General features: G+C 50.7%; 1 protein-coding gene across 2 annotated transcripts in view; it reads right to left on the reverse strand.

The window, feature by feature from the left end:
* DDX43 (DEAD-box helicase 43) overlaps nucleotides 1–17,166 on the reverse strand; it is a 156,528-nt gene that overhangs the window by 77,648 nt on the left and 61,714 nt on the right. For both annotated transcript variants that reach the window (XR_012751422.1, XM_075338438.1), the window contains exons 10-12: nucleotides 9,047–9,147; nucleotides 7,691–7,778; nucleotides 385–512 (exon numbers count right to left, since the gene is read on the reverse strand). Coding sequence is in view for 1 of the 2 variants with exons in the window: in XM_075338438.1 (XP_075194553.1) it covers nucleotides 385–512; nucleotides 7,691–7,778; nucleotides 9,047–9,147 (317 nt within the window). In the remaining variant the exon portion in view is untranslated. The remainder of the gene's footprint in view (nucleotides 1–384; nucleotides 513–7,690; nucleotides 7,779–9,046; nucleotides 9,148–17,166) is intronic.

A 17,166-nucleotide genomic window follows, 5' to 3' on the forward strand; every position in this document is an offset into this window, starting at 1 on the left:
AAGTGACATGTCACTTCTTCCGTGCGCTCTGCTTCCCCCGCTCTGTCTATGGGAGGAGCTGCAGTCAGAGCGCATGGAATAGGCTTTTTTTTTTCACTACGGACATTTTCTGCAGCGATTTGAAGCGCACATGTGCTCTTCAGATCGCTGCAGAAATTTCTGCAGTGACAGTACGCAACGTGCGCACACAGCCTAAAGGATGTTCTATGGGCAAATTGCAATATTGCTCATTTCTAAAATCACGTTGCAACTTTACCAATTAAAGAAAATTACATCCCTTTCTTACTATGCCACACAAGGTATAGAAAAGATTGGTATTTTTGTGAAACCAAAAAGGATGCCTCTGCACACAGGTATATCATATACTTAGTGCTGCACACATACATCAATTTCTTTCCCACAAATATGATGGCTTTATCTTCAGGCTTTAAGGAATCAATAAAATGTAGAGTGAATGCTCTCTTCTCCTCTTCTGTAATAACAACGACTCGCTGATCTACTGTATTAACAGCCTAGAAATAAAAAAAATAGACATTAATACACCTAAACTTACTCAAGAGTGAAACAATACTACAGCATAACAAAATAATACATCTTACACACAAAAGAGAAAAAGACATCCCCTCAAAGCAGCAAGTGACATGTCGGGGTACCTGCATTCCTACGCTCTTTAGGGTAATTTTTGAACTTTTTGTGAACTCTTCTTTGGTAGGATAATCTTTGCTATACACCTATATATGTGCCTTTTGGACCGTATTTGTATAGTGTTCTAGACTAAGGCTTATACATTTATAGTAACATGCACATATATATTTTTTAGTAATTGACACTTTGATTCACTTTTTGAGTAGTATATATCCCAAATCTATGGATGTCAGTTTTTCTTACTTTGTCTTTCCCTTCTGTTTTTAAGATGAATTTAAATAAAGTTTATATTTTATTATTTGAAAGTGATTCATCTCTTTACAGGTTTACATGTATTGTTACATCTATTGTGCATACTATATTACTTGATTTTGTTTTGTAAGTAGGTGATCACATGCAAGAAAAAGCATTCTATACCAGGAAGGGGCCCAGGATTGGGGGATAGTACCGAAATAACAGTGTCAGCAGTTCATAAACTGCGTCAAAGAAGGGAATTTTGTTTACTTACCGTAAATTCCTTTTCTTCTAGCTCCAATTGGGAGACCCAGACAATTGGGTGTATAGCTTCTGCCTCCGGAGGCCACACAAAGTATTACACTTAAAAGTGTAAAGCCCCTCCCCTTCTGCCTATACACCCCCCGTGCATCACGGGCTCCTCAGTTTTGGTGCAAAAGCAAGAAGGAGGAAAAGTTATAAATTGGTTTAAAGTAAATTCAATCCGAAGGAATTTCGGAGAACTGAAACCATTCAACATGAACAACATGTGTACACAAAGAACAACAGCCCGAAGGGAACAGGGGCGGGTGCTGGGTCTCCCAATTGGAGCTAGAAGAAAAGGAATTTACGGTAAGTAAACAAAATTCCCTTCTTCTTTGTCGCTCCATTGGGAGACCCAGACAATTGGGACGTCCAAAAGCAGTCCCTGGGTGGGTAAAACAATACCTCGTAATAGAGCCGTAAAACGGCCCTTTCCTACAGGTGGGCAACCGCCGCCTGAAGGACTTGCCTACCTAGGCTGGCATCCGCCGAAGCATAGGTATGCACCTGATAGTGTTTCGTGAAAGTGTGCAGGCTCGACCAGGTAGCCGCCTGACACACCTGCTGGGCCGTAGCCTGGTGCCGCAAAGCCCAGGACGCACCCACGGCTCTGGTAGAATGGGCTTTCAGCCCTGAGGGAACCGGAAGCCCAGAAGATCGGTAAGCTTCAAGAATTGGTTCCTTGACCCACCGAGCCAGGGTTGATTTGGAAGCTTGTGACCCTTTACGCTGGCCAGCGACAAGGACAAAGAGCGCATCCGAGCGGCGCAGGGGCGCCGTACGAGAAATGTAGAGTCTGAGTGCTCTCACCAGATCTAACGAGTGCAAATCCTTTTCACACTGATGAACTGGATGAGGACAAAAAGAGGGTAAGGAGATATCCTGATTGAGATGAAAGGGGGATACCACCTTAGGGAGAAATTCCGGTACCGGACGCAGAACCACCTTGTCCTGGTGAAACACCAGGAAAGTGGCTTTGCATGACAGCGCCGCTAGCTCCGACACTCTCCGAAGTGATGTGACTGCTACTAGGAAGACCACTTTCTGCGAAAGGCGTGAGAGAGAAATATCCCTCATTGGCTCGAAAGGTGGCTTCTGAAGAGCCATCAGCACCCTGTTCAGATCCCAGGGTTCTAACGGCCGCTTGTAAGGAGGGACTATGTGACAAACCCCCTGCAGGAACGTGCGTACCTGTGGAAGTCTGGCTAGGCGCTTCTGAAAAAACACAAGAGAGCGCTGAGACTTGTCCCTTAAGAAAGCCGAGCGACAACCCTTTTTCCAATCCGGATTGAAGGAAGGAAAGAAAAGTGGGCAAGGCAAATGGCCAGGGAGAAACACCCTGATCAGAGCACCAAGATAGGAATATCCTCCACGTCCTGTGGTAGATCTTGGCGGACGTTGGTTTCCTAGCCTGTCTCATAGTGGCAATGACCTCTTGAGATAACCCTGAAGACGCTAGGATCCAGGACTCAATGGCCACACAGTCAGGTTGAGGGCCGCAGAATTCAGATGGAAAACCGGCCCTTGAGACAGCAAGTCTGGTCGGTCCGGTAGTGCCCACGGTTGGCCCACCGTGAGATGCCACAGATCCGGGTACCACGACCTCCTCGGCCAGTCTGGCGCGACGAGGATGGCGCGGCGGCAGTCGGACCTGATCTTGCGTAACACTCTGGGCAACAGTGCCAGAGGGGGAAACACATAAGGGAGTTGAAACTGCGACCAATCCTGAACTAAGGGGTCTGCCGCCAGAGCTCTGTGATCTTGAGACCGTGCCATGAATGTTGGGACCTTGTTGTTGTGCCGGGACGCCATTAGGTCGACGTCCGGCATCCCCCAGCGGCAACAGATCTCCTGAAACACGTCCGGGTGAAGGGACCATTCCCCTGCGTCCATGCCCTGGCGACTGAGAAAGTCTGCTTCCCAGTTTTCTACGCCCGGGATGTGAACTGCGGATATGGTGGAGGCCGTGGCTTCCACCCACTGCAGAATCCGCCTGACTTCCTGGAAGGCTTGCCGACTGCGTGTTCCCCCTTGGTGGTTGATGTATGCCACCGCTGTGGAGTTGTCCGACTGAATTCGGATCTGCTTGCCTTCCAGCCACGGCTGGAACGCCTTTAGGGCAAGATACACTGCCCTTATCTCCAGAACATTGATCTGAAGGGAGGACTCTGTCGGAGTCCAGGTTCCCTGAGCCCTGTGGTGGAGAAAGACCGCTCCCCACCCTGACAGGCTTGCGTCCGTCGTGACCACAGCCCATGATGGGGGAAGGAAGGATTTCCCCTTCGACAGAGAAGTGGGGAGAAGCCACCACTGAAGGGAAGCCTTGGCTGCCCGTGAAAGGGAGACATTCCTGTCGAGGGACGTCGACTTCCTGTCCCATTTGCGGAGAATGTCCCATTGAAGTGGACGCAGATGAAACTGCGCAAAAGGAACTGCCTCCATTGCTGCTACCATCTTCCCTAGGAAGTGCATGAGGCGCCTCAGGGGGTGTGACTGGTCTTGAAGGAGAGATTGCACCCCTGTCTGTAGTGAACGCTGTTTGTCCAGCGGAAGCTTCACTATCGCTGAGAGAGTATGAAACTCCATGCCAAGATATGTCAGTGATTGGGCCGGTGTCAGATTTGACTTTGGAAAATTGATGATCCACCCGAAACTCTGGAGAGTCTCCAGAGCAACGTCTAGGCTGCGTTGGCATGCCACTTGAGAGGGTGCCTTGACCAGCAGATCGTCTAAGTAAGGGATCACAGAGTGTCCCTGAGAGTGTAGGACTGCTACCACTGCTGCCATGACCTTGGTGAAGACCCGTGGTGCTGTCGCCAGGCCGAAAGGCAGTGCCACGAACTGAAGGTGTTCGTCCCCTATGGCGAAACACAGGAAGCGCTGATGCTCTGGTGCAAACGGTACGTGGAGATAAGCATCTTTGATGTCGATTGATGCCAGGAAGTCTCCTTGGGACATTGAGGCGATGACGGAGCGGAGCGATTCCATCCGGAACCGCCTGGTTTTTACGTGTTTGTTGAGCAGTTTTAGGTCCAGAACAGGACGGAAGGATCCGTCCTTTTTCGGTACCACAAACAAGTTGGAGTAAAAACCGTGACCCTGTTGCTGAAGAGGAACAGGGATCACCACTCCTTCCGCCTTCAGAGTGCACACCGCCTGAAGAAGAGCATCGGCTCTCTCGGGGGGCGGAGATGTTCTGAAAAATCGAGTCGGAGGACGAGAGCTGAACTCTATCCTGTAACCGTGGGATAGAATGTCTCTCACCCATCGGTCTTTTACCTGTGGCAGCCAGGTGTCGCAAAAGCGGGAAAGCCTGCCACCGACCGAGGATGCGGTGTGAGGAGGCCGAAAGTCATGAGGAGGCCGCCTTGGGAGCGGTTCCTCCGGCGGTCTTTTTAGGACGTGACTTAGACCGCCATGAATCGGAGTTCCTCTGATCCTTTTGAGGCCTTTTGGACGAGGAGAACTGAGACCTTCCCGCGGGCCGAAAGGACCGAAACCTCGATTGTACCTTCCGTGGTTGAGGTCTGTTTGGTTTGGACTAGGGTAAGGATGAGTCCTTTCCCTTGGATTGTTTAATGATTTCGTCCAATCGTTCACCAAACTGGCGGTCGCCAGAAAATGGCAAACCGGTTAAGAACTTTTTGGAAGCGGAGTCTGCCTTCCATTCACGTAACCACATGGCCCTGCGGACTGTCACCGAATTGGCGGATGCTACCGCCGTACGGCTCGTAGAGTCCAGGACAGCATTAATGGCGTAGGACGCAAACGCCGACGCCTGAGAGGTTAAGGACACCACTTGCGGAGCAGATGTACGTGTGACTGCATTAATCTGCGCATGACAAGCTGAGATAGCTTGGAGTGCCCATACGGCTGCGAATGCTGGAGCAAAAGACGCGCCGATAGCTTCATAGATGGATTTCAACCATATCTCCATCTGTCTGTCAGTGGCATCTTTGAGTGAAGCCCCATCTTCCACTGCAACTATGGATCTAGCCGCCAGTCTGGAGACAGGAGGATCCACCTTAGGACACTGTGCCCAGCCCTTGACAACGTCAGGGGGGAAGGGATAACGTGTATCCTTAAGGCGCTTGGAAAAACGCTTATCTGGACAAGCTCGGTGTTTCTGGACTGCCTCTCTGAAGTCGGAGTGATCCAGAAACATACTCAATGGACGCTTGGGAGACCTGAAACGGAATTTCTCCTGCTGAGAAGCTGACTCCTCAATTGTAGGAGCTGGTGGAGAAATATCCAACACCTGATTGATGGTTGCTATAAGGTCATTCACTATGGCGTCACCATCAGGTGTATCCAGGTTGAGCGCGGTCTCAGGGTCAGAATCCTGATCTGCTACCTCCGCATCATCATCCAGAGAGTCCTCCTGCTGAGACCCTGAACAATGTGATGAAGTCGAGGGAATTTCCCAGCGAGCCCGCTTAGGCGGCCTGGGACTGCGGTCCATGTCAGAGACCTCACCCTGGGACCCATGGTTCACCCCAGGAGCACTCTGCAGCTCCAAATGAGGGGGGCCTGGGGTCAATGATTGAACAGTGCCCGGGGCCTGAGTTACCGGTCTGGACTGTAAGGCTTCTAGTATCCTAGCAGACCATTTATCCATAGTCTCAGACAGTTTGTCAGCAAATGCTGCAAACTCCGTCCCTGTCACCTGGACAGTGGTAGCAGGTGGTTCCACCTGGGCCACCAGTAGCAGAGGCTCCGGCTGAGTAAGTGCCACAGGGGCCGAGCATTGCACACAATGAGGGTCAGTGGAACCTGCCGGTAGTATAGCCGCACATGAGGTACAGGTTGCAAAGTAAGCCTGTGCTTTGGCACCCTTGCTATTTGCGGACGACATGCTGTTGTCTCCTCTGAGTACAATCCAGGAGGGTATATAGCCAAAAATCAACAGTGCGACCGTACAGTGTAGATGTATAGAATATAAGCATATATATATATATATATATGTACACTCCGGCACTCAGTGGGGCCAGCACCTCAGGTGCTGCTTACCGACCGCTCAAAGCGGTTGTGTGATCACCAGCTTCCCTGCCTGGGCCTCCCAGAGCTTTCTCTCCTCTCCAGCGTCAGAAGAGCTGACAGGAATGGCTGCCGGCGTTCTGTGGGGAGGAGGGGGCCGTGGGCGTGCCCTAGAAAGTGCGGGAATCTGGAGCCCCACTGAGCTGAATGAGGGGGGAGGAGGATACAGAGTATGCTCCAGCCCTCAGCGCTGACGTTCTGTGCAGCGTCCCGCCCTTCCCCTGACTGACAGGCCTGGGGGCGGAAATATGCGCTACTAGGCCGCAAAAGCCGGGGACTAAAGTTATAAGCGCGGCCGGCATATAAGCGCGGCCGGCGCGGTAGACCCCGGCGCACTAACACACCCAGCAGTGCTGCAGTGTATATGGCACCAGCGCTCCATGCGCGGTCCTCACGGGGACACAGAGTACCTCACAGTAGCAGGGCCTTGTCCCTGACGATACTCGGCTCCTGTCCAGCAGATTCCCCAGGGGCTGCGGAGGGAGCACGGCCTCAGTGCCTGGAGACCGATTAGGATCCCACTTCACCCAGAGCCCATTAAGGGATGGGGAAGGAAAACAGCATGTGGCTCCTGCCTATGTACCCGTAATGGGTACCTTAACAGCACCGCCGACCAGAGTGGGGTGAGAAGGGAGCATGCTGGGGGCCCTATATGGGCCCTGTTTTCTTCCATCCGACATAGTCAGCAGCTGCTGCTGACTAAGATGTGGAGCTATGCGTGGATGTCAGCCTCCTTCGCACAAAGCATAAAAACTGAGGAGCCCGTGATGCACAGGGGGTGTATAGGCAGAAGGGGAGGGGCTTTACACTTTTAAGTGTAATACTTTGTGTGGCCTCCGGAGGCAGAAGCTATACACCCAATTGTCTGGGTCTCCCAATGGAGCGACAAAGAAAACACATTTTGCTTCAAAATTATCCCTCCATATTTTGCACATATAAATATTAGATGTGTCTTATCGTCTGGAACAGCCAAAAAACACATTACTATACTGCCCAATAATACTGGCAGAAAGCTACTTTCCATCTCTTATGAATAATCCGTAAACCCCAGGTTATATTCCCTGCTAATCCAAAGCACATGGAAATCGCATCTTAAAATACAGTGATATCCATAGTATTCAATAGGTTATCACAATTAATAAGAATAAAACTAGGAATTTCAGCAGATGGAGCATATATCATATGTGTTAATCTAATGCTAGCACTGTTCAACACAATTTTACATTACTTAATGACTATTGAGGTAGAAATTAAGGTATTTGAATATGCTATCACTTTATGATCTGGAGATTAGTTTTGCAATCTAATCAAAAGTTTTTTCCACTAGTGGCAACTCGCTGTGCAGAGAAAGACTGAAGGGGCTACAGCATTTAACTTTCGATTGGTGTGTTTGGGTTCAGACCTCTAACAAAAATGTTTTTATTTCCTAGGTGCAAACATCTCATTTTCTTCACAAACAACAAATACTTACAGCTAAATCAAGAGTGCCAACATACACCATCATTGGGTCCTTTAAATACGATTTGGCCAAGCGACGAACTCCTTCTGGCCAGGTGGCACTACAAAATATGGGAGGGAGATGAGAGACATGCTTACATATACACAGAGACATACCTAAAAAGAGGACATGTGTCAGGATACTGCAAATAATCTAAAGGTGGCGTTATAGGCAACGATTTATCGTGCGATTGCACGAGCGATAGTACCCGCCCTCGTCATTTGTGCGTCACGGGCAATTCATTGCCCGTGTTGCACAAAGTCGTTAAACCCCAGTCACACGTACTTACCTCCCTAACGACGTCGCTGTGGGCGGCGAACATCCTCCTCCTGAAAGGGGAGGTCGTTCGGTGTCACAGCGACGTCACACAGCGGCCGACCAATAGAAGCGGAGGGGCGTAGATGAGCAGGACGTAACATCCCGCCCACCTCCTTCCTTCCTCATTGCCGGCGGGACGCAGGTAAGCTGTGTTAGTCATTCCCAGGGTGTCACACGGAGCGATGTGTGCTACCACGGGAACGACGAACAACCAGCGCGCAGAAGGAGGAACGACATTATGAAAATGAACAACGTGTCAACGAGCAACGATAAGGTGAGTATTTTTGCTCGTTCACAGTCGTTCGGAGGTGTTACACGCTACGACATCTGACGCCGGATGTGCGTCACGAATTCCGTGACCCCGACGACATATCACACGATATATTGTACCGTGTAACGCCGCCTTTAGGTTCTAGATGTAAAGCAATGCACAGCGACAGTCAGAACACCTGTTTATTCAGCTGCATAACATAATGTGTGCCACGTGCAATGGAGATTTCCCTAGATGCAGCACTAATCTTGCGCCTCAGCAGACTGGAAAAATGTGAGGCATATGGCAGCACAGGAAGGGCCGATGCACATCTTGGCATGCCATACTATGGTTCTGTGTAACTGGGGATGTAAAGCTCCATAGAGCAGGGCCGTGTGCAAGAGCATTATATAAAACTGAATAAAAATGTTAGCAGTGCTTGTTACGGCCCACTGAAGAAAACTACAGCCTCACTAATGCTCCAAGTCTCATTGCCTGTGGTCTGCAAGTTCACACCACATTTATATACGAATATGGTTGCCATTGGCTTCCATATATTTTTGGGTTTGTTCTTAAAAGTGCAGCAGACTATGTGGGAATGAAACACTTGCCACAGTATACCCTTCACCACCATATTGTGGAGCAGGGTGAACAGAGCTTTAAAAAAAAAAAAAAAAAAAAAAAAAAAAAAAAAAAGCTGGTGTGAGAAAGAAAATGTTAAAACAAAAACGTTTAAAGACATACTGAATTACTGCACTCACCTAGTCATTATTGTTTGCCTGTCAGGGCGAACATCAATTAGTATTTTCATAATCTGTGGCTCAAACCCCATATCCAGCATTCTATCTGCTTCATCCAAAACCTAATTTGGTAAGACAAAAAAAAAAATAATAATGTGTACTTAAATCTGAAGCATATTTATATAGACATTGCTTTATGTGGCAAAGTCCAAACAGTGCATACCAGTGCAAATCAGAGGTATCACTTGGCCTAACTGGTCAATAGCAGCAGATCCATGACATCTGCTTATTTCGCTTGTCTACAGGCGAATGGGGTAAAATCTGTCCATCAAGCACTAGACTTCATTTCCCACCTTATCTGCTTGGAATCAGACACCATCTTAACTTTTAGTTTTCACGTCCTCTGTGCTAGGCTATCAAACAGATAATTGGTGCCAAAGTGCGCACACACACACTATGGAGGAATTTTGTGAAAGGGGCAATCAGAAACAGTACAGGAAGACATCATTAAGCTTAGTACAGTGACAAATTACAGTCTCAGATCAGTACATTAATACATCACCAGAAGCAAGTTGTAAGTATTCAAAGAGGATTTGGAGAGTTTAACCTTACCCCTTTCACAAAATTCCCCCATAGTGTGTGCGTGCTTTAGCACCAATTTAATCTTCAGCTCCTCCATGGAGTGCCTACCAGGGCTGTCTCCAATGCCTCTGCTGTGCTGGCAGCACCACGGTGGCAACTGCAGCATGCTGACCTCATCATGCTGCTGCACATCAGAGCAGGGGTTCTGACAAGGTGCCTCTGCTTTGCATCAGTCCTGCCGCTCAGGTTCTCTAATGTACTCGTGTTTCAGAGACGAAAATACAATTGAATAATAAAAGAAGGGAGCGGAAAATGCCAGACAGTGCAGCACTGATATAATCCATTACAGTGATTGAGAAAGAGCACTGCAGTGGATTATATACGCAGAATGAAAAAAAAAAAAAAAAAAAAAATTGACACGCTGCAGGAAAAAAAAAAGAGAATTTTGTTTACTTACCGTAAATTCTTTTTCTTATAGTTCCGTCTTGGGAGATCCAGACCTTGGGTGTTTAGCTTCTGCCTCCGGAGGACACACAAAGTACTACACTAAAAAGTGTAGCTCCTCCCTCTGAGCTTATACACACCCTGGTGAGCCAGTCTCAGCCAGTTTAGTGCAAAAGCTGAAGGAGAATAGCCACCCACAAGTAGAACAGAGCAAGCGCCGGAACAACCGGAGACTCTGTGCACGACAACAGCCGGTGAAAAACACGCGGAACAAGGAAATTGCCAACAGGCAACAGGGAGGGTGCTGGGTCTCCCAAGACGGAACTATAAGAAAAAGAATTTACGGTAAGTAAACAAAATTCTCTTTTTCTTTATCTTTCCTTTGGGAGACCCAGACCTTGGGACGTTCCAAAGCAGTCCCTGGGTGGGAAATAAACAGAAAAACTAAGTAGGCAAAACCTAACTTCACAAATGGGCGACCGCTGCCTGAAGGATGCGTCTGCCCAAGCTCGCATCTGCCGAAGCATGAGCATGCACTTGGTAGTGCTTCGAGAAGGTATGCAGGCTAGCCCAAGTGGCAGCCTGACAGACTTGTTGAGCCGTAGCCTGGTGCCTAAAAGCCCAAGAGGCACCGACAGCTCTGGTCGAGTGTGCTTTGATCCCCGGCGGGGGAGGCGCCTGTGTACTCTGGTAGGCGTCCGAAATGGTCGACCTAATCCAACGGGCTAAGGTCGGCTTAGAAGCAGGGAGGCCCTTGCGCCGACCTGTGGTTAGCACAAAAAGAGAGGTGCACCGCCTAAGCGCAGCGGTGCGAGACACATAGATCCGGAGAGCACGCACCAGATCCAGAGTATGTTGAGCTTTTTCAAAGCGATGAACAGGGGCCAGACAGAAGGAAGGTAAGATAATGTCCTGGTTAAGGTGGAAGGAAGAGACCACCTTAGGAAGAAAGTCCGGAGTCGGACGGAGAACCACCTTGTCTTGTTGAAAGACTAAAAAAGGTGACTCCGAGGAGAGCGCAGCCAAATCAGAGACTCTCCTGAGAGAAGTTATGGCAACCAGAAAGGCCACTTTCTGTGAAAGACGATACAAAGAACCTCCCTAAGAGGCTCAAAGGGGGGTTTCTGCAAGACCGTGAGAACCAAGTTAAGGTCCCAGGGGTCCAAGGGCCGCCGGTAAGGCGGAATGATGTGAGACGCGCCCTGCATGAAGGTGCGGACCTGAGCCAGCCGAGCGAGACGCCGCTGGAACAGAACTGACAGAGCCGAAACTTGTCCCTTGAGAGAGTTGAGGGACAGTCCTAGCTGCAGACCGGACTGTAGAAAAGACAGAAGGGTCGGCAAGGAGAACGGCCAAGGAGGATGGCCAGTAGAACGACACCAGGACAGAAAAATTTTCCAAGTCCTGTGATAGATCTTAGCGGAGGAAGACTTGCGGGCCCGAGTCATAGTGGAGATGACTTCAGGGGGAATACCAGAAGCCGTCAAAATCCCGGACTAAAGAGCCACGCCGTCAATTTGAGGGCCGCAGAATTCGGGCGGAAAAACGGACCTTGCGTGAGTAGGTCTGGACGGTCCGGGAGGTGCCACGGCATCTCTACGGACAGTTGGAGCAGGTCCGGATACCAAGCTCGCCTGGGCCAGTCCGGCGCAATGAGGATGACTCGACGATCCTCCATTCTGATCTTGCGCAGGACTCTGGGCAAGAGAGCTAGAGGGGGAAACACGTAGGACAGACGAAACTGGGACCAGTCCTGAACCAGAGCGTCTGCGGCAAAGGCCTGAGGATCGTGGGAGCGAGCCACGTAAACAGGAACTTTGTTGTTGTGACGGGATGCCATTAGGTCCACGTCCGGAGTGCCCCATTTGCGGCAGATCGACTGAAATACTGCCGGGTGCAGGGACCACTCGCCACCGTCCACACTTTGACGGCTGAGATAATCTGCCTCCCAGTTGTCCACGCCTGGGATGTGGACTGCGGATATGGTGGACCTGGAGTCTTCCGCCCATTGAAGAATGCGTTGTACCTCCATCATCGCCAGGCGGCTGCGTGTCCTGCCTTGATGGTTGATGTAGGCAACCGCTGTCGCGTTGTCTGACTGGACTCGAATGTGCCTGCCCGCCAGCAGGTGGTGAAATGCTAGGAGAGCTAGAAGCACGGCTCTGGTTTCCAGCACATTGATTGAAAGGGCTGACTCGGACGGAGTCCAAGTGCCCTGTGGTGGAGACATAACGCTCCCCAGCCGGATAGACTGGCATCCGTGGTGAGAATCACCCAGGACGGGGCCAGGAAGGAGCGCCCTTGGGACAGGGAGAGGGGCCGAAGCCACCACTGAAGAGAGCTCCTGGTCCGTGGCGACAGAGCCACTAACTTGTGTAAGGAGGAAGGCCGCTTGTCCCAACAGCGGAGAATGTCCAGCTGCAGGGGGCGCAGGTGGAACTGTGCAAAGGGAACAGCCTCCATGGACGCCACCATTAGACCCAGCACCTGCATCAGACGCCTGAGGGTATAACGGCGGGGCCTCAGGAGAGAGCGCACCGCCAACTGGAGCGACAGCTGTTTGTTTAAGGGCAACTTCACAAGTGCCGGCAAAGTCTCGAACTGCATGCCTAGGTACGTGAGACTCTGGGTCGGAGTCAGAGTGGATTTGGGAAGATTGACAAGCCACCCGAATTGGGCTAGAGTGGCGAAAGTGAGCGAAACACTCCGCTGACAGTCTGCGCTGGACGGAGCCTTGACTAGAAGGTCGTCCAGGTAAGGGAGCACTGCCAACCCCTGGAGGTGCAGAACCGCAATCACTGCTGCCATGACCTTGGTGAATACCCGAGGGGCCGTGGCTAACCCGAAGGGGAGAGCCACGAATTGGAAATGATCTTCTATTGCAAAGCGTAGCAAACGCTGGTGTGAAACTGCAATTGGCACATGTAGATAGGCATCTCTGATGTCGATGGACGCCAGGAAATCCCCTTGAGTCATTGAGGCAATGACTGATCGCAGAGACTCCATGCGAAAGTGCCGCACCCGAACATGCTTGTTGAGAAGCTTGAGATCCAGGATGGGCCGGAAGGTACCGTCCTTTTTGGGAACTAGGAAGAGGTTTGAGTAAAAACCTCTGAACCGTTCCCGGGCGGGAACTGGTACAATTACTCCGTTGGCCCGCAAGGCTGCCACGGCCTGTGAGAAGGCGGCAGCCTTGGAGCAGGGGGGAGTTGAGAGAAAAAAATCTGTTTGGCGGGCTGGAAGAGAATTCTATCCTGTAGCCGTGAGAGATGATATCTCTCACCCACTGATCGGAGTCTTGTTGAAACCAAGCGTCGCCAAAGTGGGAGAGCCTGCCACCGACTAAGGACGTTGCTGGAGCGGGCAGAGAGTCACGAGGAGGCTGCCTTAGTGGCAGGACCTCCTGCGGTCTTCTGTGGACGTGCTTTGGGGCGCCAGTTCGATTTCTGGTCCTTAGCTGAGTTAGCGGACGAGGCGGAGGGCTTAGAGGACGACCAGTTGGAGGAATGAAAGGAGCGAAACCTCGACTGATTCCTACCCTGGGCAGGTTTCCTGGTCTTGGTTTGTGGCATGGAAGTACTCTTCTCGCCAGTAGCTTCTTTAATAATTTCATCCAGCTGTTCACCGAACAGCCGGGAACCAGCAAAAGGGAGCCCAGCAAGGTACTTCTTTGAAGAAGCATCTGCCTTCCACTCTCGAAGCCACAAGATCCTGCGGATAACGAGGGAATTAGCCAAAGCCACCGCAGTGCGGTGAGAAGCCTCTAGCATGGCAGACATGGCATAAGATGAAAAAGCTGAAGCTTGATAAGTTAAGGCAACCATCTCAGGCATAGATTTCCTGGTGAGGGAATGCATCTCCTCTAAAGAAGCAGAGATGGCTTTGAGAGCCCACACTGCTGCAAAAGTTGGGGAAAACGCGGCCCCCGCCGCTTCATACACGGATTTGGCCAGAAGGTCAATCTGACGGTCAGTGGCATCCCTAAGGGAAGTGCCATCAGCCACCGACACAACGGTCCGGGCTGAGAGCCTAGACACCGGAGGGTCTACCTTTGGGGAGTGAGCCCACTCCTTGACCACCTCAGGTGGAAAGGGAAAACGATCATCAGAACCACGCTTTGGGAAGCGTTTGTCAGGACAGGCCCTGGGTTTGGTCACAGCGGACTGAAAACTGGAGTGGTTAAAGAACTTAGGCGAGGTAAACTGGTGCTTTTCTGCCAGAGAGGGTTGCTCCTCTGATACTGGCGGATTGAGGTCCAGTACAGAATTAATGGAAGCAATCAAGTCACTAAGTTCTCAGTCACCCTCGGAAAGGTCAATGGGGCACATGGAGTTAGCCTCCGAGCTCCCTGTAAAGGCATCCTACTCATCTTGCGAGTCAGCTCTTGAATCAGAACCGCGGGATGAGGAGGGAGGGGAAACCCTGCGGCGCCTCTTAGGAGGACGGGGTCTGTGCCCTGATGATGAATCCTCTGTGAGCTCCAGTGGACGGAGGTCAGAGGATAGGGATCCTAACAGACCCTTAGCAAGAGCATTAGAGGCACCCTGTGAAGGGGGCTGATGCATATTCATCAAAGTCCTGGACAGAAGTCCCATGGACTCAGCAAATGACTGTGAGATAGACCTAGAGAAGGACTCTACCCAGGCCGGGGGTTCAGCCACAGGTGCAGAAGCAGCCTTAGACCACTGGGAGTGAGACTTCAGGCTGTGGCACCTCCAAGTTAGAGCAGACATCACAATGTGGATAGGTGCTCGGTTCAGGCAGCAGGAGCTTACATGCAGCGTATACAGTATAAGGCTATGTGCGCACGTTGCGTACTAGCCTGCAGAAATTTCTGCAGCGATCTGAAGAGCACATGTGCGCTTTAGATCGCTGCAGAAATGTCCGTAGTGAGCGCCGATTCCATGCGCTCTGCCTGCAGCTCCTCCCATAGACAGAGCAGGAGCTGCCGGCAAAGCGCAGGAAAGAAGTGACATGTCACTTCTTTTTGCGCAGCGCTTCGGCAGTAGCCGAAGCGCTGCGCTCTGAGACGCCACGTGCGCACGGCCCCTGCACAATCTCCATAGACTGTGCAGGGGACGCAGGACGCATGCAGTTACGCTGCGCTGCAAAGCGCAGCGTAACTGCATGAATTTACGCAACGTGCGCACATAGCCTAAAGCTTTGGAGCCTTGCTCCTCGTGGAAGACATGCTGCTGGAGTGGGACAGCTTCTACAAAGAGAATGAACCCCAGGGAGTATATACAGAGGTCCACAACAAGAGACCGACTGTGGCTTACACAGGTGTTGTGTGCCCTCCAGATCCCGAAGCCCGGACCCCCAATGCGCAGCACCTCAGCAGGGATGCAGAGTGCAGAACGGCCCAGCGCAGAGTGAACCCTGTGCAAGAAAATGGCCGCCGGAGCGAAGAGAGGGGGCGGGACAGGGGGCGTCCCTGTAGGAAAGCGGGATCTGGAGGGCCATAGAGACCTGCAGGGGAGGAGTCACGCACAAGCAGTGGGGCGTGTCCTTCCCCTGTGCAGGACGGCCGCCGGGAGGAGCCGTGCCTGTCCCTCTGCATGAGTGACATGCGAGGGCAGGAAACAGAAACTAGGCCTCCGGCGAAGCCGGGGCCTAAATTTGAGCGGCGAGGCCGACGCGCAGGCACCATCGGCGCGGTTCTTGGGCAAAAGCCAGAGAACCCGCCGGAAATGCCAAAAATAAGTACAGCAAAACACACTCTCCCCATACAATAAAGGACAGGGACCCCCAACATATGAACGTCTCAGGTACTTAGCTAAAAAAAAATAAAAAACCGCAGCATAAACGCAGCGTGGACACACCCTAAAAGTTTTTTATTTTTATGGGGGAGCACATGAGGAATGAGAAAACGCTGTCCAAGCAGTTGAGAACCCCTTTAAGCCCAATGGTACAAGAGTAAGAAAAAAAAAAAAAAAAAAAATGTAAACCCAAAAGATACTGGAGTTAGAATAGTGTTCAAAACAAAGACCAAATAGGACATCTAAAATAAAAATACTAAATACAAGGGAGACAGATACATGATTGTCCGTTGTTATGACTTCCCACGCACATTACTACCACAAGGGCCGATATTTGAAAAGTTTCAATGAATCAGGTGAAAAACATCTAGAGAGCATAACACACAACATAGAAAGAAAAGGGGAAAAACAAACAAAAACAACAACACACACACCTCAGACAAAAACACCTAAAAAAGGTGCAAATGACAACAAGAATATGGTGCAATAGAGAAACAGGCTAAAAACACAAAAAAAATCCGCGAAATTTCCGCGAAAAATCCGCGGCTAATTCCACGCATTTTCCGCAGCGTGGGCACATAGCCTTAGACAGGATAACTTTTTCTCCAGCAATTATACATTGGCAAAATAGTCTTCCCAGCTATCTTCCCTTATCTGACAAACAGATCAGTTCCTAAGCAAATATAGTGGCTTTTTCCTGCCACTGTAGAAAACTATGAGACGTTAGGAGAAGACAAAAAAGTAAGAAGTTGTGTAAGGTCCAGCCATCTATTACGATAGATACATGTATGAGCGTAAGGCTGCAATGTGCTGGTTACCAGCCATTATTTGTGTATGTACTGTGAGGTAGCGTCGTCGGCTGCGCTGCAGAAGACACGGGATCCAGGCACCAAGGTTCACAGCACACGGTTTATTATCCAAAGAACAAGTCCACAATAGTACATATGTGCCTTTCCGGCAGAGAACTCAGGGAGATGTGATCACTCCCTCACACCCGGCCCACCTGTCCTCGTTCCTGTTTCCTTTTAACCCTTCCTGAAGCCTGTAGGGAAACAGCATTAACCCCGGAGTGGAGTTGCTTTCTATCATGGAGTGAGCACAACCGGGGTGAGACATACCGGCCGTCATAGATAACCCCGGTCACAGTCTCACATACCCCCCCCTCAGTTCAAGCGTGCGGGGTTGAACTCCTGCCATCAAACACGGGCCGCGGGACAAGGCATCGGCGTTGCCCTGCAACCTACCGGCCCGGTGTTCAACCGTAAACCGGAAGTTCTGTAGAGAAAGGAACCACCGGGTAACCCGGGCATTCCGTTCCTTGGCGGACCTCATCCAGACCAGTGGAGAGTGATCCGT

The sequence above is a fragment of the Anomaloglossus baeobatrachus genome, chromosome 3 (assembly GCF_048569485.1).
Source record: "Anomaloglossus baeobatrachus isolate aAnoBae1 chromosome 3, aAnoBae1.hap1, whole genome shotgun sequence".
In the NCBI taxonomy this organism is placed as follows: domain Eukaryota; kingdom Metazoa; phylum Chordata; class Amphibia; order Anura; family Aromobatidae; genus Anomaloglossus; species Anomaloglossus baeobatrachus.